At 37.8% G+C, this 25188-nt stretch overlaps 2 protein-coding genes across 4 annotated transcripts in view; one reads left to right on the plus strand and one right to left on the minus strand.

Moving 5' to 3' along the window:
* The first annotated feature begins 25 nt into the window (after nucleotides 1-25).
* On the plus strand, nucleotides 26-787 carry LOC137408132 (uncharacterized). Its single transcript, XM_068094521.1, has one exon. The coding sequence runs from the start codon at nucleotides 26-28 to the stop codon at nucleotides 785-787; it is 762 nt and encodes a 253-aa protein (XP_067950622.1).
* Nucleotides 788-20823: 20036 nt separating this feature from the next.
* The window catches only part of LOC137408311 (calmodulin-binding transcription activator 2-like), a 36946-nt gene continuing 32581 nt past the window's right edge, over nucleotides 20824-25188 (minus strand). For 2 of the 3 annotated variants that reach the window (XM_068094794.1, XM_068094795.1), the window contains 4 exons: nucleotides 24772-24950; nucleotides 23106-23305; nucleotides 22946-22996; nucleotides 20824-21496 (listed from right to left, as the gene is read on the minus strand). In XM_068094794.1, the coding sequence (XP_067950895.1) occupies nucleotides 21430-21496; nucleotides 22946-22996; nucleotides 23106-23305; nucleotides 24772-24950 (497 nt within the window). In that variant the 3' untranslated portion in view covers nucleotides 20824-21429. Of the gene's footprint in view, nucleotides 21497-22941; nucleotides 22997-23105; nucleotides 23306-24771; nucleotides 24951-25188 lie in introns of those variants that run through there. The other variant, XM_068094796.1, reaches the window with a different exon arrangement.

Genomic DNA, 25188 nt, shown 5'->3' on the forward strand with positions numbered 1-25188 from the left:
AGATCTAGAAGACTTATACTAAGCTATGGCTCGCAGGTTTGACCCTCCTAATGCACTGTTGTTAGATGAACATCGTGAAGAAGCGTTTCGGGTGTTCAAGAAACAATGGGAGAGATATGCTATAGTAAGTAAATTAAGCAAGGAAGACGAGGAATACCGTTCTGCATTGTTACTATACACAGTTGGTGAACCCGCAGTAAAGCTAGTAGAATCTAGTGGAAAAGAACACACAACTGTTACACAAATACTAGATATTCTTGAGTCACATTGTGTTGGAACAAAGAATGAACTGTACCATGACTTTGTGTTTGGTACTGCTGACCAGAAGGAGGGAGAGGATTTCGACACTTTTTTAGCAAGACTACGCAGTCTGGAAAAAGTGTGCAACTTTGAAGAGTTGAAGGATAGAATGCTGCGCAACAGACTTGTGTTAGGCATTCAAAACAATGACACAAGAAGAAAACTGCTGGCTTTTACTGAGCAAACACTTGAGTCAGTAATCAAGCTATGTAAGAGTGAGGAACGTGCTACTACTACTCTTCGAAAGATACAAGCAGAGGAAGCAGTTAATGTGAATGAAATCTCAAAGAGAAGTCATCGTTCCTTCAAGGACACAAAATCGGCAACTAGGTCGGTGGACTGCAAATACTGTGGCAGACGGCATGCTGCCAGGAATGAATCTTGCAAAGCTTTTGGCAAGATTTGCAATTTTTGCAAGGCAGAAAATCATTTTGAAGCTGTCTGTCTTAAAAAAAAGCTGGTGCGCATTCATCGACACATGCAATAGCAGGGGAGACTAGTGATCATGAATCAATAGACCAGATCACAACAAAAAGCAGCTCTCAAAAGGTTTTTGCACGCTTGGTTTTGATAGACTCAGGCGCAGAGGCCAAGTTTCAGGTAGACAGTGGCTCGACTGTCAATATCTTGAGACGAGATATGTTACCAAAGGGGGTACCAATCACAGCAGACAAAACAATACTAACTTCATGGACCAACGATGTGCAGACAGTCTTGGGTACCGCTAGGATAATGGTTCGTAATCCCAAAAACAACAAAAAGTACAAAGTGACGTTTCATATTGTAGACAAAGAACGATCACTCATTTTAGGCTTAAGAGCTTCTGTGGCAATGGGCATGATAACCATTAACCAAGGAAATATCAATGCTATGAATACGGGTGGTCAGATTGACATCTTCAAAGAATTTCCAGGTGCTTTCGACGACAAGTTAGGTTCTGTACCTGGTGTTCAGCACTTGAAAGTGGCAGAAGAAGTCAGACCACATGCCTCACCAGTGCGCCGCGTGCCACATGCTATACACACAGAGGTTAAAGCTGAGCTAGATGCTATGGTGAAAAAAAGGGTAATTGAGGCTGTGGATACACCCACTCCTTGGGAAAGCAACATGGTAGTGGCAAAGAAACCTAATGGCAAGCTGAGGATATGCATAGACCCACAGAGATTAAATGAAGCGTTGCAGAGGGAATCTTACCTTATGCCCACATTGGAGGATGTACTTCCACAGTTCAAAAATGCTCGACTGTTCTCTATAGTAGACTTGAAGGCTGGATACTGGCATGTGAATCTTGACGAAGAGTCATCTCTGCTGACATGCATGAACACACCCTTTGGTCGCTATAAATGGCTACGTCTGCCATTTGGTCTGAAAGTCTCTTCTGAGATATTTCAGAAACAACTTCATCGTGCACTGCAAGGTGTAGATGGTGTAGTCTGTGTAGCTGATACATCGTAGTGATAGGCTGCGGCTCAGACGATGTAGAAGCGCGCATAAATCATGATGCAAGAATGAGATTGCTTCTTGAGCGCTGTGGGGATCTAGGAATTAAGCTAAACCCAGACAAAGTACAGTTATGTCAGAAATCGATTAAGTTTTTAGGCCACATAGTAACAGACAAAGGGTTACTGCCTGATCCCATGAAAATCAAAAGTGTGGCGGAAATGAAAGAACCTCAAAATGAAAAGGAACTGAAGAGTTTCCTTGGTTTCCTTCAATATCTATCCAAGTTCCTCACCAACCTAGCAGAGATTGCAGTTCGTTTGCGAGAAGCAAACAATAAGGGAATTTGGAACTGGACCAAAGCTCAAAGTGAGGCCTTTTTGGAAGCCAAAGCGCTAGTAGCAGCTGAGCCAGTGATGCTAAAATACTATGATCCAAAGAAAGAGTTGACTGTGCAGTGTGATGCTAGTGACAGGGCTATAGGAGCAACCTTACTACAGGATGATCAACCTCTTGAGTTTAGCAGTCGAGCTCTTCGAGATGCAGAGACCCGGTACGCTATCATCGAGAAAGAACTTCTAGCCATTGTGTGGGCAATTGAAAGGTATCATCAGTACACATATGGCAGGCACACAACTGTACTTTCAGACCACAGATGTCTACAAAGAATCATGCTCAAACCTCTCAGAGATGTCCCTAAAAGACTGCAAGGTCTACGTATGCGGCTTCAGCAGTATGATGTTACTGTAACATACCACCCAGGAGCGCAGCAACATATTGCAGACATGCTTAGTAGACACGGATGTCACCTGAATGATCCAGCAGACAGTGCAAGGGAGAATGAAACAATAAACTGTCTCACAGAAACTGTTCAAGCCTTAACTGAAACAATAGCTGGTCCATGGAAAAAAGATCTAAAAATGGAAACTGCAAACTGTCCGACTCTACAAGCTGTTATGAAAGTTATAGCGAAGGGGTGGCCAGAAGAGAAAAAGAAAATAAACATGCTAGCAAAACCATTTCATAGCATGAGAGATGAAATGGCTGTGCATGATGGACTTGCCTACAGAGGGGAGAGAATTGTGATTCCCAGATCACTGAGAGCTGAAGTAAAACAAGAACTACACTCATCCCATCAAGGGGTCAAGGCCACGCTGAGAAGGGCTAGAGAGTGCCTCTACTGGCCTGGAATGACGGCTGAAATAGAAGACTTTATAGCCCAATGTGACATTTGTCAAAGATATAGTGCAAGACAACAGAACGAACCAATGATGAGGACAGACCTACCAGATCGTCCATGGCAGATTGTGTCTAGTGATCTCTTCACATGTGGTGACAAAGAGTATATGGTCACTGTCGACCACTATAGCAACTTTATTGAAGTAGATAGAGTTGAGTCAAAAGACGCTAGAATTATAGTAAAGAAATTGAAAGGACACATGGCTCGATATGGTCTTACTGAAACTCTTATAACTGACAATGGTCCTCAATTTACATCAGAATTGTTTGAAAAGTTCACTCAAAAATATGACATTAGATATCAAACCTCAAGTCCACATCATCAACAGGGGGATGGCAAGGCGGAATCAGCAGTCAAGACAGCAAAAAGACTAATAACTAAAGCTAACAAAGATGGGACTGATGCCTATTTAGCGCTACTAGCCCATAGAAACACACCTCAAGAAGGGCTTGAATACAGTCCAGCTCAGCGAATGTTAGGTCGTCGTTGCAGGACAAGGTTGCCAACCACTGCATCATTACTAAGCCCATCAAATCCAAGTACTGATATGTAAAATCTGCACTTAAACAAAAACAATCTGTAGACAAGGCTGTGTATGACCAGCACACAAAGGAACTAAAACCTCTGCAGGATGGGGATGTAGTTCGACTTAGACCAGTGACCTTGGGTCAGAAAGTTTGGCGACGTGCTCAAGTCACACAACGTCTGGATGAACGGTCTTATATGGTACAACCAGAGAGAGGAGCTCCTGTTCGTAGAAACAGAGTGGATATTAGAAAAGTCCCTCATCTAAATAAGTCTGAACCAGAAGTACTCAGCACTCCTGAAACAACAACATCAGAACCAGTGATAGACAACTCAACATCTACCAACACGAAAGAGAGGGAGGTATCAGAGGCAACGCCTATCAGAATCACGCGCTACGGAAGAACAATCAATCATCCTCGTCGCTACCTAGAGTAGCGGGCTGTCTTTTGGACAGCGCTGTACATACTATATTACTCTACTACTTACCTTACATATTACACATTATATCAATACTCATATCTTACTCAACTTGCTAATTACTAGCGTCGATCATATGGACAATCAACGGGGAACACAACAATCAATATATAAACAGTTCTCTACATAACAGATAGACTCGACACATTATTAAGAGAAGGGAGGATGTTGTGCCGAACTATTACCGACGCCAATATAGACTATGCTTTGCACATGCGTAAGAAATCCATGCTCGATATGAATGGCGACTTGACAGTTAGAGTATTTACTTAGGGATTTAGTCTGGCCAGGTTTTATCATTAAGATTTTCATAGTCACACATATACTGCATACACATTCGGCATAACTCAAACAGGTAAGACACAACAATGGCCTGTTACGTTGTCGTGAATTAGTAGTGATGCCCAGATCGGAAATCTTGCATTAGTATATTTTTTACGCATTGCTCCACCTTATTTCCTTGGCATCTATTACCTGCTTATATCCCCATTAATCTGATTACATTATTCTTTTACACACAGCAGAATTTCATATTGTATTAATGAATGTACCAAATATTTATTTAATTGAGATGGTTATTATTAAAAAAACTGCTGAGATTAATCTGTCTTTAATCGCCCAACTATTCTTTTGTTCATTTTTTTCCACAAATTTAACTCTAAAGTCTGTCAACTCTACACGCCCAGAAGTCATTTAGACAGTCACTACCTTCTTTTTCACTTCCTTGAATGCTTGTAAAACTGGCAAGTTGCTTATCAGTGAGGCAAGAGTCTGAGATTCCTTACCGCCTAATTTATGACATCATAAAGGTACAATTTTTTAACCACTTTGAAGCGTTGCATTCTTGAGTCACTAGCATACCGCTGTTGATTAGTCATTATACTATCTATGGCTAATGTATCATGTATTAGGACACTCAGTAGTAGCTCTCAAATTAATGAATATTCTTGTCCTGATTACAGTATGAAAATAAATACATACATATGAGTTTAGCTTGATACATTTTAATAAATTTACTTTTTGGTATATTTATACAAATAGTAAATCTGATTTTTTTCATATGTCACTTTGAAAAATATGTATATCAATAGTTTGCAACATTAATTTTTTTACAATGACTCAATTCTGATTGATACTATTGATACTATTGATACTATTGATTGATACACGTAGATAAACCCATCTAGCGGTAGAACTTCTCTTGCCTATCTAGAATGATGAGATCAGGTTCACGGTTATAAATTGGCAACTGAATATTACTTTCTACTAATTCTAAAACTTAAATGAAAAGATAATTTGAATTACAGGAGTATAATTATACACAGCGACTCGCAGGTACTCGAATGCACTTGCACTTCCAATCATACACAAAAATAATTGCAGGAAATTCCCTACACCACTATTTAATAAAGTTGTCATTAAAGTTCAAGGCGATGGCTGTCTATGTAATATCTTCCCATCTTTTCTGAAGTTTGTCTTTTGTTAAAATAGTCGTGTATAAAAAAGATTCATAGTGCGTGTTAAAATGCAAAATATAGTATATGATGTGGCACATGGCAGCATTAACCTGCAACTGAGTATATATCACAAAGGTCTTTGAGGTGTTGATCACTCCTCATTGTCTCAAACTACAGGTTGTGTGTGCCATCGGGATCTGTGACAAGGGTAATTCGGTCAAATATCTCAAGTGACTCTAACGGTAACATTGCATCAGAACCGGTTGATTTCTATGCTTTGGAATGGATCATTTCTCCATAAGCTTTCTGTGATGCTGTTTAGTCTTCTTGCAACAAGCTGCAGAAGTTAGTAAAATATGGATATATCTTAGACACCTGTCAGAGAAAGCCTTCATTCTTCATACTCAAATAAAATCTCAACAAACATAGATCAGTGTGAACTGCAATTTAGCCTATTGAGTCTGCATTATAATGACATTGACTTATTATCATAATTGTAAAGAAACAAGGATAAGGAAATCATTATTTCCACAAGTAAATGAGAAATCACAATAATAGGGAATTGTCTTTTCATCTCACACAAAGAGCAAACAATTCTCCCAGCTACTGTGAATTTCGACGATCGAAACCATAAAACTATTTCTTCTCGAGACAAGATAACTCTGAAATTTCAACAATCAGAGGCAAGATAACTCTAAAGTTTCAACAATCAGAGACAAGGTTGTCGACAATTCAGCCGAGAACGCGACTTTTCGAACAGTTTTGAACAAACATGCTGATACAAAAACAAGTTTTGGTGTTTTAATTGAATAAGCTAAATGCATTTTTAGAAAAAAAAACTTAATATTTTGTTAATTGTCTGGGCTAGCATAACCAGAGAAACCCCACCAATGGCGTTTAAAAATACATGTCGCTATTTCAATTTATAAAAAAGTCTGTAAAAAACAATAACACTGTCAAGGCTACGTTGTTTAAAATATACGTAAGCATTGCACACTGTTGTATATTGTTAGAGTTATCATATCTTTATTAACTAGTAATTGATAATCAGTCTGGATAAGAGTTGTCTACCCTTCTTCCCATGATGCTACAAGACCTTCCCATGATGCAACCTAAATAGCACTTCTTGAGGATCTGATGAAATGCTACAACGTTAAATAAATTACGACTGTAAGTTTAATCTTTAACGATAGAAGTCATCTAGATAGTTTAGGGCTGGCCAGCCATTAGGTTTAATCATCAACTAACCAGACAACATTTAGGTAATTATCAGGGAATTATCAGGGAGGTATTTGAGAAGAGAGTCGAAGAAGTATTTGGTGACCTTGATGTTTGCATCTATTTTGATGACTTGATTATTGCTGGTACAGACCAAGAAGATCATGATAGAAAACTCAGAAGATTGCTACAACGGGCAAGAGAGAACAACATTAAATTTAACGAGGACAAAATTCAACATAATCAGTCACGAGTAAACTATTTGGGCCACATTGTGTCCAAGCATGGGCTAAAACCTGATCCAGAAAAGGTCAGAGCAATCAAGCAGATGCCAAACCCAGTAGACTGACAAGGAATTCAAAGGCTCATGGGATCACTTAATTTTCTGAGAGGATATATTCCAAATATATCAAAGGAAACTCAACCAATTAGAGACCTACTAAAGAAAGATACTCCATGGGTATGGGGCAATCAACAAGAAGAGGCTATGACTAAGATAAAAGCTGTTCTAACTAATGAACCAGCTCTGAAGTATTTTGACACAAAGAAAGACATTGTTTTGCAAGTAGATGCTTCTCAAGGTGGTCTAGGAGCAGTTTTGCTTCAAGCGAATCAACCAGTAGCTTATGCCTCACGGGCTCTAACTAAGACTCAAGAGGGCTATCCACAAATTGATAAAGAGTTACTGGCTATAGTATACGGATGTGAAAATTTTAACACTTATACGTATGGACGTGGAATTGATGTTCAGACAGATCACCAACCTCTGGTCTCCATTGTTCAGAAACCACTTTGCAAAGCATCACCTAGGCTACAGAGACTTCTTGTAAGATTACAAAGATACAGAGTTGAAAAGATCCACTACATGCCTGGCAAATATCTATATTTAGCTGACACTCTGTCACGGGCATATCTCGAGGGCATCAGCGATAACATTGAAGATGATGTTGTCATGATTCACTCACTTCAGCTAGAAGAGTCTGCCAAAGAAGAAATAAAGATGCATTATGCCATGGATGATACCATGAAACTCCTAACATTGACCATTCTAAGTGGTTGGTTTTGGGCTGTAAAAAACAGGTTCCAATTGAGTTACAGCCATATTGGGGTGTACGTGATGAGTTATATCTCAGTGATGGATTGATTTACAGAGGTGAGCGTCTAGTGATCCCTAAGTCTCAGCAATGCCCATACCTCACGAAGCTTCACTCAGGACACTTGGGAATGGATAAATGCATCAAGAGAGCGAAACAAAGCATGTACTGGCCTGGCATGAATCAACAGATTAAGCAACTTGTAGCTGAGTGTCCTATATGCCTGAGATTTTCTAATAGACAACAGAAAATGCCGTTGCTACCACATGAAGTACCTAAGTTACCATGGAATAAAGTTGGAATGGACATACTAGAGTTTAAAAACAACAGCTACTTACTAGTGGTGGACTTTTATTCTTATTATCCAGAACTAAGGATCATCAAAGGGAAGACTGCTAAAGATGTCACACTAGCATTAAAAAGTATATTTGCTGTTCATGTGGTACCTATTGATGTAGTTGCAGACAAAATGCCTTTTGGTAGTATGGCTCTATGTCAGTTTGCATCCGAATAGGGCTTTAACATTACAACTTCTAGTCCACGTCATCCCAAATCTAACGGTATGGCCGAAAGATACGTTCAAACAGTTAAGCAGTTCTTGAAAAAGGCAGCTGCTGATGAATCTAAGTCGGACATTTATCAATCATTGTTAGCCTACCGACAAACTCCAGTCCAAGGTCTACCTTTCAGTCCATCTGAAATGCTCTTTAACAGATGTATTCGCGGTCCATTGCCTTACACTGGAAGGACCTTAGAACCATTGATTCCTGACGCATATCCCTTGCTATCAGAGAGACAAAGAAGTCAAAAGTTAAGCAGTGATAGACAGGCTAGAGATTTGCCTCCTTTACATAAAGGAGAAGAGGTAGTCATCAGAACAGATGACGAAAATGAATGGAGCAGAGGACAAGTGTTAAGTAAAACACCACATCCACGGTCTTATATGGTAGACACTGGCTCATCACACCTTCGTAGAACTAGAACCCATATCAAGCCAGTCCAAAGTATACCCGATAAAACAGATGAAATGACAACCATGAATGAACGAGCTATTCCTGACGAATCACAAGACTTAGCTCCCTGTAGCACACCGAAGAAGCAAGACACTCCAAAGTCAACGCCACGAACAAGTGCACGTAGCAATCGTGGCAAGCTTCCTTCAAAGTACGACGCCTACAAAATGTATTAGCAGCTGTCCCAGCTGCTACTTTAACTGTATATATGTTCTTTGTATTAATTGTTAATCGTTTAAAGACTTTATGTTTTGGATCTAAACTTCCGAGGAAAGGATGTTGTATATTGTTAGAGTTATCATATCTTTATTAACTAGTAATTGATAATCAGTCTGGATAAGAGTTGTCTACCCTTCTTCCCATGATGCTACAAGACCTTCCCATGATGCAACCTAAATAGCACTTCTTGAGGATCTGATGAAATGCTACAACGCTAAATAAATTACGACTGTAACTTTAATCTTTAACGATAGAAGTCATCTAGATAGTTTAGGGCTGGCCAGCCATTAGGTTTCATCATCAACTAACCAGACAACATTTAGGTAATTATCACAACATATAACACACACGACGACAGCATCTCATAGTATGTCAGTACATTACCTTGCCTTCAACCAAACAGCAAACCAATTTGTCACCGGTTTGTCTGCTGTGTCGCCTTTCCGTCTGAAGTTGTCGCCTTTGGAACCAAAAGTGTCGCCTACGTGTCTGTCGCCCTAGTGACTGTCGCCTAAAAATCCAGTTACCGTTTGGAACCTATATGTTGTAGTTGCATGGCGATTAACAGAGAGATTTGGCATAGGAGCTCAATGCAGCATTTCAACCCTTTTCAGCGATAATGCAACCAAATTTTAAAACAGTCAGAAATATTCAGAGGAAAGACAGCTTTCTGATGCAGTTTGTTTGTTTTATTGTACATTAAATCATAACATAACAAGATGATAGAAAAAGTAAGGTCAATAAGAGCCCATATGCGTAATAGCATGGCTATTCGAGGTGCGGAGCCCGAGTTAACAGATGAGATTGTTAATGAAGAAAACATGGTTGTCCAAGTAAAAAAAAAATCAGAGCAAATCTGTTTTGGAGAGTTCAGCAAGTATTGCTTCAAAGCATCCCTAAAACCATCGTGGCTATCAACTTTTTTAGCCAAATTGGCTAGGAATTCCATGCTGATGACACACGATAGACAAACCATCTATAGCCACCAGTAGAAGAGGAAGTTGGAAGGAGTAATACGAATGACGAGTGTTGTCATGTGTTGACAAGTTAGTTTGAGATTTAAATTTTGTGAAGACTAAAGGACATTCTTAGTTAGTATAGTTGTTGTATAGGCAGAACATGAGATCTTTTAAAAAAAAGAGTTGATAGAAAATAAGAGTTTTTATGATATATTATTCTAAGCAATCGCTTCTGGATGATCAAAATTTTGTTTAAGTAGCTCATTAAAGTATTTTCCCAATATTAAATTGCTCAAGGGAGCAACAAACCAGACGTTTAAGTGTCCTAGACGTCTTAGCGTCCTTAGCTCCTAGACGTTTAAGCCGTATTCATTAGTTCCAGTAACCATAACCTCTAGTAGTCTATTTAGCCTGTGGTTCTTTATTCCTAAATGTGTTACATTATGAATATATAACATACCCTTTTTTTCTCAAAACCACAACGCTTAATCCAAATACAAATTCTAATTTCAATGCATTCAAGGTTCACCCAAGCGCAACCACTATTAGCAGAACAAATAATCTCTTTTTAAGCAAGCGTTAAATCCAATTAAGCCGGGTTATCAAGCCAAGCAGGTTAGATAATCACAAAAGCGTTTAATCATAATTAATCATAGTAACCAAATCTCTAAGATCAGGTATATATATTTACATGTATATATACAATTTCTACTCACCTATTATTCTGTATCCTTACTCGTCTTTATTCTATTATCGCAAATTTAAACATTTTTAATCACAACCCAATCCATCTAAATCTACCTCATCGTCATTTAACCACTCATCTTCCTCCATACTAACACTCTCTCGGTACCAATCGGTCTTTCCAGGTTCCACATCCATTGCCACCGGGTTACCTGTAACCTTTGGCTCGGAACCATCAAGCTGGCCTTCATTGCCGCTCTTTGGCTCAGAACCAGCAAGTTGGTGGTCATTGCCACTTTTATCTACTATTTTTATCTCTTCCTCTACACTCTCAATGGAGCTTTAGGGTTGGACCTCTTCTTTCAGTACCTCAACCTTACTCTTCACATTACTAGCATCTCTGCTAGGAACTACTCTCACATTGGAGGTTTCAGGTTGGATCTCTTTGGATTTCTCAACCTTACTCTTTTTTATAGTATCTCTACTAGGAGTAGCAGAAATTCATTTATAATACTCCATATCATATTTCTCAGGAGGTTTACTAACTCGACCTGAGCTGGTAATAACAGGTTCTTTACTAACAGACACAAATTCACTTCTATAATTTCTTCTAGGCAAATCATTACTATTTTTTGGAATAACTCTTATCCTCAACTAGAGGAGTCTCCCCCTCGTGTTCACTGACTCCAGGAGTTTCCTCCACATGCTCAGCAACACCAGGTGTTTCATGTCCGCCTGACTTTCAGATACATCATTAGCATTTTCTGCTATTTCAGAGTGGCCCTTTTTTGAGGAGTAACAATACAACAGAAGACAATTATCATCAGAATCCTCAGGCGATGTATTCTTGTTATCAGGATTCAACAGAAACAAGTGTTATCTATTTCTATTTCCATTAAGGTTTATTTGCAACAGAATTCACATTACAGTTATTTGGTATCAAAAAGTTCACTATGTCTTACTCTGCTGTACAGTGTTGTAAGTGCAAAATATGTAAAAATGTGATTACAAGCTCTCAAAAACGAGCAGTATATCGCAGCCATCACGGAAACGGCGTACTTTGGAATCAAATCACTATCCTAAAGACAAAGGTGTAGTTCGATACACATACAAAGCCACATTTTTATCTTCTCATTTCTCCCATAATCCTTTCACAATTTTTACAGCACTCTCTGCTAAAGCATTAAAAAAAGGGTACCGTGGGCTACTAGTACTTACAATAAAACCTATTTTCTCACCAAAGTTTCTAAATTCTTTACTAGCATAACAAGTACCATTATCAGACCTAATAACACTAAGTATTCCAAATCGAAAAAACAGATACTTGAGTACTCGAATTATCTCTCTAGCAGTTTGAGATTCTATATGCAAACATTCTATCCATTTTGAATAATAGTCTATAGCAATTAGATAATATTCGTTATCAAACACAAGTGTGTCAAAACCTATCACCTCCCATGGTTTAGAAGGCATTTCTGTTTCACACATGGGTTGGTGTTTGACTTTGCATAATACAAACATTACATCTATTTAACCCTCAAAATAAATTTAATTTTACTGATAAAATCCTTAACATAACCTCACAAATGATCTCTAAAGCTGATACTATTAGGTTTTTAGGTATAACGTTAGATAAACACTTAAATTGGTCACACCATATTTATTCGATCTTGCAAAAATTATGCCCTATTTCAGGGTTATTGTTTAGATGTTTCCAGTGTCTTTCTAAATGTATTTTACTATTGATTTACAATTCTTATGTAAACTCAAAACTAACTTGCTATGTTGAAATGTGAGGAAATGCTTCAGTCGTGTACTTAAATCATTTATTTCTCTTTCAAAAAAGGCTAGTTCATATTATCTGTAAAAAAGATTTCCTATACCCTACTAAAAAGATTCTTTCAAACCTTAACACTTTTTGACACTTTTCGGGTATATAAACATCATACTTTGCTTCGTGCTTGTCTAAAATTTCAAGACTATCTTCAAAACACTGCCTGTAAAAATTACGGGACAACGTTTTATAAATTTACCCATTCCACCATCTAGCTCTGCTGTCAGTCATCGAAAAACAACATACCAAGGATCGAGCTATGGAACCAACTACCTATATATGTTAAAAACCATAGGACCATTTTCAAATTTAAAAATAGTCTAAGAGTTCATCTTCTAGAGCGGAAGTGAGAGTCTACTTTCTTTCTGCTATCGTCTATCTGGGCCTTGCCTTGACCGGTTCGCCGTTGCATATAGGCCTCATCATCACCTCCTTTTTGTTGTATTTATTCTTCATTATTAGAAATTTATTATACACTCTTATGTTGACAACCATGTGATGTGTTTTTTACTTCAATTTTTTGTTCTATTTTCCTATTGATGAAATAAATTAACAATTTATATAATGTGCAATCTCATTACTATAACCAGGCCACCAAAAATGACATTGAGCTTGTTTTCGACATTTTGTTATGCTCTGATGACCTTCATGACAAATTTCCAAATACTTTGGTCTCAATGACTTAGGAATGTACAGCCTAAAGTCATATAACAATACAGTCCTATTTCGACTTACGAGTTTAATGCGTTCTGAGACTGAGCTTGTATGTCAATTTACTCGCATGTTGATGCAATTTATTTATATAGAACAATTAAATATATATTGATTGCTTTCCATACTCTAAAAAAATGCAAATAAAACACTCAAAACAGGATATTGTAGCAGAAAGAACATGTTGGTTATTGTCCTAACTTACCACATGCTTTCAAAAAGCAACAAATAAAAAATAAGGCCAGGAAATGTTATTAATTAAAATGTAAAATTAAATACATACAATGGCAGCTAACGCTAGCATTTGGGAGGGAGATATAAGTTATCCTTCATTACAACAGTTGAATTTGATAAATTTGGCTTTTGTCAGTCTTAAAAGACAAACTTAGAAGCAAACCTAAAAGAAAAGTTTTTTTTTAATTTAACGTAATTAAAATTTCTTTGGCGTTCATAGTTTCAAGTTTCTCGCTGGTTAGCTAATTTTTCCTTTGTTTTGCTTTCATGACCAGCCGGTCGTTTTAAGAGAAACCTATATAAGTACATTTGCCTTTGTCGCCCTTTCAACATGTTGCGATTAGGACAAACACAGGTGTCATCACAAAGGGTTAATGCACGACCACTAGCCAACTTGTCCGAATGTCTATTTTTTATAGTCTTGATAGATAGCACCGGCCTCTTCACATTACATCGTTTCAGTTACACTGTCACCGGCCAATTGTTTGTCTTTTATCCAATGCCTGAGCAGTCTCCCCATCAGCGGTTGTGAAGATCGCTGCTCCGTTTAGAAACTATGGTTAGTCCGTTTGCAAACTAAATGCCCTGAATATAATTCTGTTTGATAATTTTTGATGTATTTCTGTCATAATGCTGAGCTAGCTCAATCACGCATACACATTTCGCATATTTTTCAATAATTTTCCGATTAATATCAATTGTTATCATTCGCCTTTTCTTTGCATTATCTTTCATTTTACTGGCAAACTTTCGTTCTACGCACAGTACTTTCAATTCACATAATTCTGCACTGAAAATCGCTCACAAAAAAAACACGGTACAAAAGTATAACCTGAGCAGTTGAAAAATACAGAGTGATGCTGTTCTCATAAAACACCTCCGACATACTTGGCAACTGACTCACGTACTCATATCTCAAACATGGCTCGTATGTTAGTGCTAAAACTTGCTTAAAAACTGGCTCGTATCTCAAGTTTCTCGTATGTTGGGGCACTCGTAAGTTGAAGTATTACTGTATATTATTATAAATACTTAATCACTCTCTAAATTTTTATAAACCTATCAGTTCTTAACTAAAACCATCAAATTCAGACAGCCATCCAGAATAGAAATACTTTATACACTTTAGAGCGTCTGAATCTTTACTAGCCTCTTCCCTAAGTTTCTCTTCCTTTACATCTCCATATGCAGAGGAGGAAACTATTGAGTTAACATAATCTTCTACCTTATTACAATTAGTATTACTTACATCACAAAAAGCTCTACAGTTCGGACTACTAAGCAAATCAGCAATGAACATCGTTTCCAGGTGTATGAAAAATATCATAATCATATCTCATTAGTCTTAACTTAAAACGTTGTACCCTGACAGGTGACTCAGACAAATATTTTCTACTTAAAATCGCAATTGAAGGCTTATGATCAGTTTCTATTTCAGATTTTCTACCAACTAAATAATAATCAAATTTCTCACATGCCCATATCATAGCTGAAGCTTCCTTTTCGGCCATGGCATACCTAGACTCAGTTTCAGTCATTTTCCGAGAAGCATATTTTACAGGTTGCCACACACCTTCCTCGTTATACCGTAGCAAAACTGCACCTAGTGCATTTTTTCTAGCATCTGAGGAGACTATATTTAGCATTTATCTCGAAAGTATGTGATACTGGACTATTAGAAATTTATTTTTTTAACAGTTTCAAAAGCTTCTTGTTGGTCAGGACCCAAAAAACCATTCCATTTTACTACCAGTTACTGCATAAATCGGAGCACATAAAGCAAACCTTTCATTAAACTTCATCAAATAGTTTGCTAATCCAGTAAATCTCCAGGCCTCATTTTTGCATCTCGGTGGCTTCGTTTTACCTAGGTCTGGTTTAATACCAGAACTGCTAACCAAATGTCCTAAAAACTTCACTTCAGTACATCCAAATTCACATTTTTTTCTCAAAGTCATTCCAGGCTCATCAATTCTCTTCAAAACTTCACGTAAACGTTGCCAATGTTTTGTTACAGTTTTCCCGTAAACTAAAATATCGTCCATTAAATAAACAATTCCGTCTAAAGCTTTCCATATATTTTCCATTTTCCTCTGAAAAACTTCAGGGGCCGAAGATATCCTAAAAGGCATTCTTTTGAAGCAAAATTTACCCCAAGAGGTTATAATAGTCGTTAATTCCTTGCATTTCTCCTTAAGTCTAACTTGCCAAAATCCAGAATTAGCATCAAGTTTTAAAAACAACTTTTGAAAATTTACTCAAAATGTCTGAAATCGTGGGTAAAAGATATACTTCCTTACTACTTCCCTACTACTACATTTATTCAAATTGGTCAAATGTACGCATATTCTAATCTTACCACCCTGTTTTGGAGCAATGGTAAGACCAGAAAATCAATCTGTTGCCTTTTCTATAGGTTCTATAACCTTACTTTCCAACATTTTTATTAATTTCTTCTTTAGCTTTTTCACATAAACCTGCTGCAATAGGCCAAGGTGCATACAATCTAACAGGTTCAGCATTCATATTCAAGTCAATACTGAAAATACCAGGCATTGTTCCTAGTCCCTCAAAAGTCTTAGGAAATTCCTTCAAGGGGTCAAATTCGTTTGCCTACGAAGCATTAATAACTGCTAACAAATTCAATTTCTTAATTTTGGGATCAACCTAAAAGATTTCTTCGAGAACCTTTAAGTATGTAAACAGAAGTATCAACAACTCTATAAGTACTTTTAATAGCTACATCAGCTACTCCTAATACATTCAGTCTATTTCCATCAGCTCCATTCAAAATTAGCTCGAGCTCTTTCAAATTCAAACCAAGCTTTATACTAGCTTTTGTAGTCAAATTAGATACATCAGCTCTTGTGTCAAAAGTAAACTCTATCTTTTTACCCATTCACAGATGAATTCCTGACAAATTTCTCGTCCAGTCAGCTGCTATTGCTAGACTCAACAAACCTTACTCTGGGAGTAGGAATTCTTCCTAATTTACCAGATTTGCTTCCACTACTTTCATACTTATCTCTAGTTTGACTTCTACGTAATGTACAGTCCCTAATTGTGTACCCTTTGGGAGCAGAGAAATAGCACCTCACTTCTGGACAGAATCTAATTTCATGCCCTGTTAGGACATTACAATGGACAATCAATGCATTACATTGTGAATGAAATTTACTATGTCATTATAGTATTATACATAGCTGGTTATTTATGCAATAATTACATATTAAATTTACTTGCTTAAAGCACATAAATTACATAATTTTTTTATTATATATTTCAATACATCAGAGTCTTGGCTTTCGAATGAGCCTATATTCAATACACAAAGAATAATAGAACTACGAAAAACGGGGTGTCAAAAGTACGTCCTGCAAAAAACACTTGGTTCAGGTACTCGAAATGTGACGTCATAATTCTCATTTAGCCTTAGGTCGTCGATCCCTTTCACACAGCTGTCATTGAGGCTGTGTTTTTCTGTGACAATCTGTGCTGTTAAACCCGGAGAGCGCTAATAATAAACTAAGATTCTAGATAATCAACAATGCCCGCGATCATGCTGATGCCTGACCAATACAAACACATGTTCTGGGTTAATTAATTATGTTTCAATATATGTACTGTCGTTGATAAAGGTAATGAAATCACATCGATTAAATTATGACCTGATTATAATATAGTCTAGGACAGGGCTGTATTGTCCAAAGAAAAAGTGGTCAGGAGACTGTCTGTTAGTAGTTGCCGAGGACCGACTCGGCCGAGCAGGGAGGGTCTGGGAGGGGAGCAGAAGCGCCCTCCCAGAGAAGGGGGTTCAGGGGCCCTCCCCCAATAAAATTTTGAGAGTTAAGAGCAAATTTAGAGCATTTTAAAGTGTATCTTGTATTATTTAACAGTTGACTTGCGACAAAAATCACATTACAGTTATTTGGTATCAAAAGATTCACCATGTCTTACTTGTGTTGTAGGTTCCAAATATGTGGAAAAGTGATTACAAGCTCTTAAAAGCTCAAAAACGAAAAACCGCCGTAGATTGGAATCTCTTTATTTCTCTGACGTAGTCAAGTTTGTTTTACAGTTTGTTATTGTCTTGTCACATGATGTTCTTACGAGAATTGAAAGGCCAATAAAAAGCTCAATATAAACGTATCGTAGTACTAGTTTGTGACAAACACTTCGGGTTTTACCGAAGACTACGTATCAAATATAGATGCTCGCTACTTTACAGTTTTGTTTCGGTTTAGTCTAATTAGCAAGTCGTAATCTGATCATGTGACCCAATACTTCGCAAATATATTTCTGCAGCATTTTTCGATTATCACAAGTGACCAACAGGCTCGTCATGATTATCAGACAATGATATGTACTCCTTCGAGCTAAGGCTATAAAATTAAACGAATTTTTACGGTAAGTTATAAGATATCACTGCTAAAAGTGACAGCATTACAACGATGATAAAACAAACTCATAAGAACAATAGACATGATTTTATTGAATGCGTGAAGTATATTTTTGAAAATATTTCGACGAATAAGGTTGCATGAAAGTGTAAACAGAAACTATCTACCACAACTACGTTACATTTGAGCCATTTTGGAAAGGGAATTCAAACTATGGCGGTCTCGTGTGGCTGCGATTTTCTTTTCGTTTTTGAGCTTTTAAGAGCTTGTAATCACATTTCCACATATTTTGTACATACAGCACAACAGAGTAAGACATGGTGAATCTTTTCATATCAAATAACTGTAACGTGAATTTTGTTGCAAGTCAACCTTTAAAGTTGATATCCAGGTGCTCCCAAGTTGAGTCATTTCAAGTCTTGCAAAGAGAGCTAGCTACAGAATTATATGGTTTTGTGTTGTAACCATATATATGTATATTTACATTTATATTCCTAAATATGCATACATGTACATGTGTACATAGAAGATTAATTGTTATAGCTTGACAATTGTCTTTTAAAATTTAAATTTAAGAGCACCTGTTTCAGTTACATAAATATGTTTAAATAATATATTACATGCACCAAGAAAAGACAACAAATAAATTACTTGGCCTGCTTAAAACTTACGCCGTTTAAATTATGGCCACCTAGGAATACAATGAGCAACAAACTTGGCCTGCAAACACAAACGTACATGTACATAGAAGATTGATTGTTGTAGCTTGACACTTGTCCTTTAAAAAGCTCTTCTTCTGTCAACGGGTCCATGGCAGAAATACTTTTCAACTGATTCTGTATCTATTTCATCATTTTTATATATGAGTAACATTAGATGATTATTTAGACAGCCTGCCCATGGTGTTCCTCATCAATCTTTGGATTCGCTTCAATGCAGAAAAGTATCTCAGATCTTTTCTACCTACACGAATGGCCACAGATCTTTTCTACCTACACGAATGGCCACAGATCTTTTCTACCTACACGAATGGCCACAGATCTTTTCTACCTACACGAATGGCCACAGATCTTTTCTACCTACACGAATGGCCACAGATCTTTTCTACCTACACGAATGGCCACAGATCTTTTCTACCTACACGAATGGCCACAGATCTTTTCTACCTACACGAATGGCCACAGATCTTTTCTACCTACACGAATGGCCACAGATCTTTTCTACCTACACGAATGGCCACAGATCTTTTCTACCTACACGAATGGCCACAGATCTTTTCTACCTACACGAATGGCCACAGATCTTTTCTACCTACACGAATGGCCACAGATCTTTTCTACCTACACGAATGGCCACAGATCTTTTCTACCTACACGAATGGCCACAGATCTTTTCTACCTACACGAATGGCCACAGATCTTTTCTACCTACACGAATGGCCACAGATCTTTTCTACCTACACGAATGGCCACAGATCTTTTCTACCTACACGAATGGCCACAGATCTTTTCTACCTACACGAATGGCCACAGATCTTTTCTACCTACACGAATGGCCACAGATCTTTTCTACCTACACGAATGGCCACAGATCTTTTCTACCTACACGAATGGCCACAGATCTTTTCTACCTACACGAATGGCCACAGATCTTTTCTACCTACACGAATGGCCACAGATCTTTTCTACCTACACGAATGGCCACAGATCTTTTCTACCTACACGAATGGCCACAGATCTTTTCTACCTACACGAATGGCCACAGATCTTTTCTACCTACACGAATGGCCACAGATCTTTTCTACCTACACGAATGGCCACAGATCTTTTCTACCTACACGAATGGCCACAGATCTTTTCTACCTACACGAATGGCCACAGATCTTTTCTACCTACACGAATGGCCACAGATCTTTTCTACCTACACGAATGGCCACAGATCTTTTCTACCTACACCAATGGCCACAGATCTTTTCGAATTACGTGAATGGCCTTATCTTACCAGAATGGCCAGATCTTACCAGCTGCTCAATTATTTTCACGCGTATGCATCACCATCTCATATAGCAAAAGAGCTATATGAAAGAGCTATAATATAGTTTTATAAGAGCTAAACTGTAGCTTTTCAAGTACAACTTACAAGTACATGTACTTAACTTGTAGCTAAGTTGTAACAAAGGAGCTTGATATTTGTGCTCCTCAAACTATAAATACAATGAACATCTTCCTCATACACAAACATGCCTGTATTCTCTGGTTGCAAGTTGGGGTGGCTGCAAATGTTAGGCGACTAGTTATGAACATCTGGGGGTTGCGGCGGCGTAAGCCCCCAACGAGGTTCAGGGCAGCGCCCTGAAGCTCTGGACAATTTAAGTATTCCTCAAAGTATGCATAAATGCAATCAATTGTAAGCATCAAAATCTACATAAATATGTTGTTTATGGTTCATGGTAGGCAAAACTTTTTCTTTATTTAACGAACGATATAAAACTCAACACACTACTGATTTCTGTAAGGGACATTGACAGAAAAAAGGTATTACTCTTTTTATTGCAATAGCTCTTGTTTTGTCAATTTGTCCATGGCAGATATCTTTCACAACTGATTCTGTATCTATTTCAACATCTTCGTATATGTGTAACATTATAAGATTATTTAAACGAGCCTGCCCTATAGCGCTCCTCATCGATGTGTTGATACAGCTGTTATGATAAGGAAAATGCAAGTTCGGGGGTCTTTTTCACACCCCGACTATAAGCAATAAAGTTCAGGTTCCAAGTCTTAATAAAGTCTCACAAGATCACTCATTTGGCGAGATCACAAAAGAGACAGTATAGGACGCTAGTTGCTAGTAAATTAGTTGTTGGAAATTCCAAGTGAATGAGCTTAGACTGAGATTCTTAGTACTTAGCCGCCAAAAATCATTAAAAATTTGGGGTGGCTCAGCCGCCCCAAGGAATACAGACCTATACACAAAAGAATATTCTTAGAGCATTAAGTTATAAAAATATGGATGTATTACATCAATTTAATCGCGATACTACAGAAACAACAAAAACAAGTTGCAATAGTTTAACCCGACCTACTAATGATATCATTTTTCTTTATCCGTTAACTCTGCTTCCAGGGACATTCTTACAGCGATACATGGTCTGTCAGAATAAGTCATGTACATAAAAATAAACTCAGAAATGCATAGCGACCTAATGAAAAGAAAGGATGAACAAATAATGAACACTTTACAGGAGCTGAAATATCTGACAACAATATAAAAACAGAAATAGTTGCACTCTGTAGACAGAACAACAAAAACAAAAATGGTATAGCAGTTCAGACGAATATGTAATAGTAAGTAGAGTAATGAGAGTTGTTCCCTCTTGATTACTTGTTCCCAAGAGATAGTTCCTCTGCCAGCTATCAAGTTTTGAGCGGCATCATAACGACAATAGAATAAATAGAGAAAAATATATTACAGTTTATGTGATGAAGAGCACCGGTCATAAAATGCTTCAATTTTAGCTTCGTTCACCTATATTAGATGGAGAAGTAACAGTGGTCATACGAGGGCGACGTGTAGCGACTTGAGCTGTGGTAGAAATCCTCTGATCTTGACTTACCGAAACTATTTAGGTGGCTTTGGTGGGCTGAAGCGGTGCACCACCCGCAAGGAACCGCCATCTCTGGGCCCACTACAAATGTAATTCGAAGCAGTACAGTAGTTGCACATTTCATAAAATAAGGAAGCTATAACTGCCTGTCTTTATACTGAGTCGATCAGAGGAGCAGATTAGGATGGAGCAAATGGGTTTGACTTGAGTCAAGAAGGCAGGAGGCTCTTAAGAAGCAAAAAAATTTGGTGGGCATACAAAAAGATAATTTGCTATCAATGTTTTTTAGACGAAATACCATAGAGTACTTTATATATCAGACATAGCTAGTAGCTATGTCTGATATATAGACTAGTAGCTATGTCAGTTGCAAATAAATATGCAGGAAGTGGCAACATGATCGGTCAGAAATTTCCTGACTATAAATTATAGAAAAAAATGTATTATTATTTGTAAATATATTATTATAATAGTATGAAATGTATTATTAAGCCCGAGCAAGACGATTATACGGAACAAAAGAGATAACAGTAAACCAATCTCAAAATGTCTACTTCACAGTCCTCTACCCTAGAGAAATGTTATAAATTTTTAACAGCCTTTTAGCCGAAAGAATGCTGAAAGTGGTAGGCATGCAGATCAATAGCTCGGTGCATCGCGCCACTGGTTTAGATTCATCAAAGATGAAATGGAAAAGTGTTAGCAAAGCAAAATAGGTGTGATCATATTAACCTTGGCTGTGTATCCGCATATACATATCTCAGCATAGGAAGGCGTGCACCTCTATGCATCTCTCTGCATAAGCCAGATGTACAACGGCAACAAAATGAGCATTACAAACAGTAGAGACCACTCAGTCTCTCTCAGCGTTGTACGACGGAGATAAATTATGATTGACAGGAAATTGATGAGGAGCTGAGGTAGAGGATAAACATAGATGTCTATAGACAGCAGGGTATCTATAGACATCTATAGATAGGTGTGGTAAAGAGACACGTACTACTGGTCACTGGAGTTACAATGACTTTACCATTAACAACTCTCTGTCTGAAAGCAGACTCGTCATTCGCTGTCAGCAGAGAGATTTATGCACAGATAAAACTGAGTACAACATGGGAGACTCACCGATCGGCTGGGTGTCCTATATGGACAACTGCGCAGTGACATAGACAAATAAATATAAGTGTCCAGAGCAGCCTGGCTGTGCAATCAGGTATCTATGATTATGCGGTGAGAGCCGTATGATTACATGATAAGAATTGAACGTGTGATGCGATAAGTGATCTCGTAATACGACAAGTACGATCATGTGGGTAAAAAGTTGAACAACCTACATGCTCAACCAACATACAAAGTTATGCAGTTTATTGATTTCAAGTTACTCAATTAATAGAAAACGCCATGACAAAGTAATAAGAATTGTTGAGCAGACAACTACATGTTAGTCAGACCTTGTATACTAAATAATTTGGCTCACCATAATCATTGGAAAGGGAAAATTCATGTAAAGATACGAAATACTCAACTCACCTTACATCTTGGTTAAGCTGCTTGCTGCATTTCTTTCTATTGTAATGGGTTCTACAAGAAAGATAACTGTCTGCATCAAAAGAGAAGACAACTCTTAATCTTTTATGAGTCTTAAGTACAGACGAATTGTTAGACTTATCTAGATGCAAATTCTACTCACCGAAACTTCTGCTGAATGAGAACGGCAGCGTTTCTGCTACGTTTGAACTGCTCATGTTCTTTGTAAGCCCGATAATGATGCTGAATGAGCAGCGCGGCATCTCGGCTCCTCTTGAACCGTTTCTGCGCGTAGTACGAGCGAAATTGTGATTGTATGCGTGTAGCAGCCTGCTGCTTCTGTATGTGCCTCAAAGTCGTGAACTGCAAAAAAATGTAAATTTGTGAATGACAGGAGTTAAATCATTATTAGATGAAGAGATTTTTTTGTTATTCGCATGAGACAATCACTTCTGAGGTACAGTGATAACACAAAAGTAGTTTCAACTCTCCAATATCGTGCGGGACAAAAATCAATACTAGGTAGGTTATCTCTCTGATTGCTAATACTGATGTAGCACCACCTGATGCTCCGATGTAAGAGAGTTAACGAGACCTGTTCTGGTTTCCGCCCAAGCAGAGCTCAGTGTGTCATGCAATGTAATACTCATGTGAATGACAAGACTAAGGTTTCAGATGAAAGTTTCATAAAATGTGACGATCAGGTAAAGTTTGTATACAACAGACAACACTACAAAGATGTGTGATTTGCGTTGTCTTTTGAACCATTCCAGAATTCCATTTCGGTGTTCTCAGATTCTCTTGTTTTTCTCACATTCATTTAGTCGCAAATAAACCAAACTAGGAAAAATAAAACAAACGAACCATTTTCCACGAATGATCGAGAGAAAAGCAGCTGCCAAAAACAATGATAGCTCTATTACAATCAACAGACTGTTTTTTCTCTATGAATTGCGCTTTCTGTATTTGTCATAAACTTCACAAGTTCATACATATTACAAAAAAGAAATGAAATAGACAGCAAGTAATCCAGTCAGATCAGCCAACTTCTGCGCAGTGTACACACCATGATGAGCGCGTCATTGACAGCTCCTGTAACATATTCCTACACAAAGATTTATTGATGACAATTCCAAAAACATTTTAAAACGTGTGCTATATTGCGGATAAAAGTTTCTCTGGGCATATTTCCAATAAAGGGTTTTTAATAATTTTTGATGTCAAACCCTCAGTTTTAGTTTTGGATGGTGTCCAATCATGATGTTCAACATTCTCAAAGATATGAGCTATACTAAGAGTAGACAGTGTTTGTACATGTAAACGAGCTCGTAGAACGCTTCCTTTACCACTTTACACTGAGTATGAGTGGTGTAGCACCGTATATATAATGTGCTGTATACTACACCAGTGTTCAGAAATGTACACTGGTGTTGTACTGTATACATACTGCGTTGTATACTATACCAGTGCGTGTGGTGCTATCAGCCATCAGCAAAGAAATGAGTGCACTGATTACATTGGGAAACAGGATATACCTAGCCTTTAAATCAACATATCCCCCGCCTTAAAAACAAGTTACCTCTAACATTGAACACCCCATAGACCTAGCCTTAAAAACAAGATAGCCCTAGTCTTGGAAACCCCATAGACCTAGTCTGAGAAACGAGATACCCAAGCCTTGGAAACCCCAGACCTAGCCTTAGAAACAAGCACTAGCAAGGGCATTAAAGGCAGGCAGACTTTAATATCAAAACGAATGCTAAAAGTTTCCTCGAATGACTAGGAACAGCCTATAAAACATAAAATAGAGAAGAAATACTGAACAGCACCTCTTTGAATCTCCTGTAATAGGTCTGGATTATGACTGCCGCTTCAATCTCCCGTTGCTGCTGCTTTTTGTCCTTGAACTGTCTGAATGCGTGCTGTATTACCTGCGCTGCCTGGTAGAGCTTTCTTTGCTCCGTGTCTGAAAGGGTGAGCTGGGAAAGCCCGTATTCAACCCCTTCGCCTAGCAAACAAAGGAACTGGACTAATTATTGAACATTAGACAAGTGATCCGGGAAACCGTCTTATTCCCCGACGATTCACTTACGACTTATGCGAGAACTAATTCCTTCAGGGGAGACAATTCACTATAGAAAAACAATTTATTTATTAACTGACCAAAACAGTTTATTGATAAACAAAAGAATGTAACAAAAAATAAGTCTATAAAAAAAGCAGAAAAGTAGGCCACCGACAAGCAG

The sequence above is a fragment of the Watersipora subatra genome, chromosome 11, assembly GCF_963576615.1.
Source record: "Watersipora subatra chromosome 11, tzWatSuba1.1, whole genome shotgun sequence".
Classification (NCBI taxonomy): domain Eukaryota; kingdom Metazoa; phylum Bryozoa; class Gymnolaemata; order Cheilostomatida; family Watersiporidae; genus Watersipora; species Watersipora subatra.

Coding starts and splice junctions, on each gene's coding strand:
- LOC137408132 (XM_068094521.1), top strand. CDS start 26: ATGGCTCGCAGGTTTGACCCTCCTAATGCACTGTTGTTAGATGAACAT.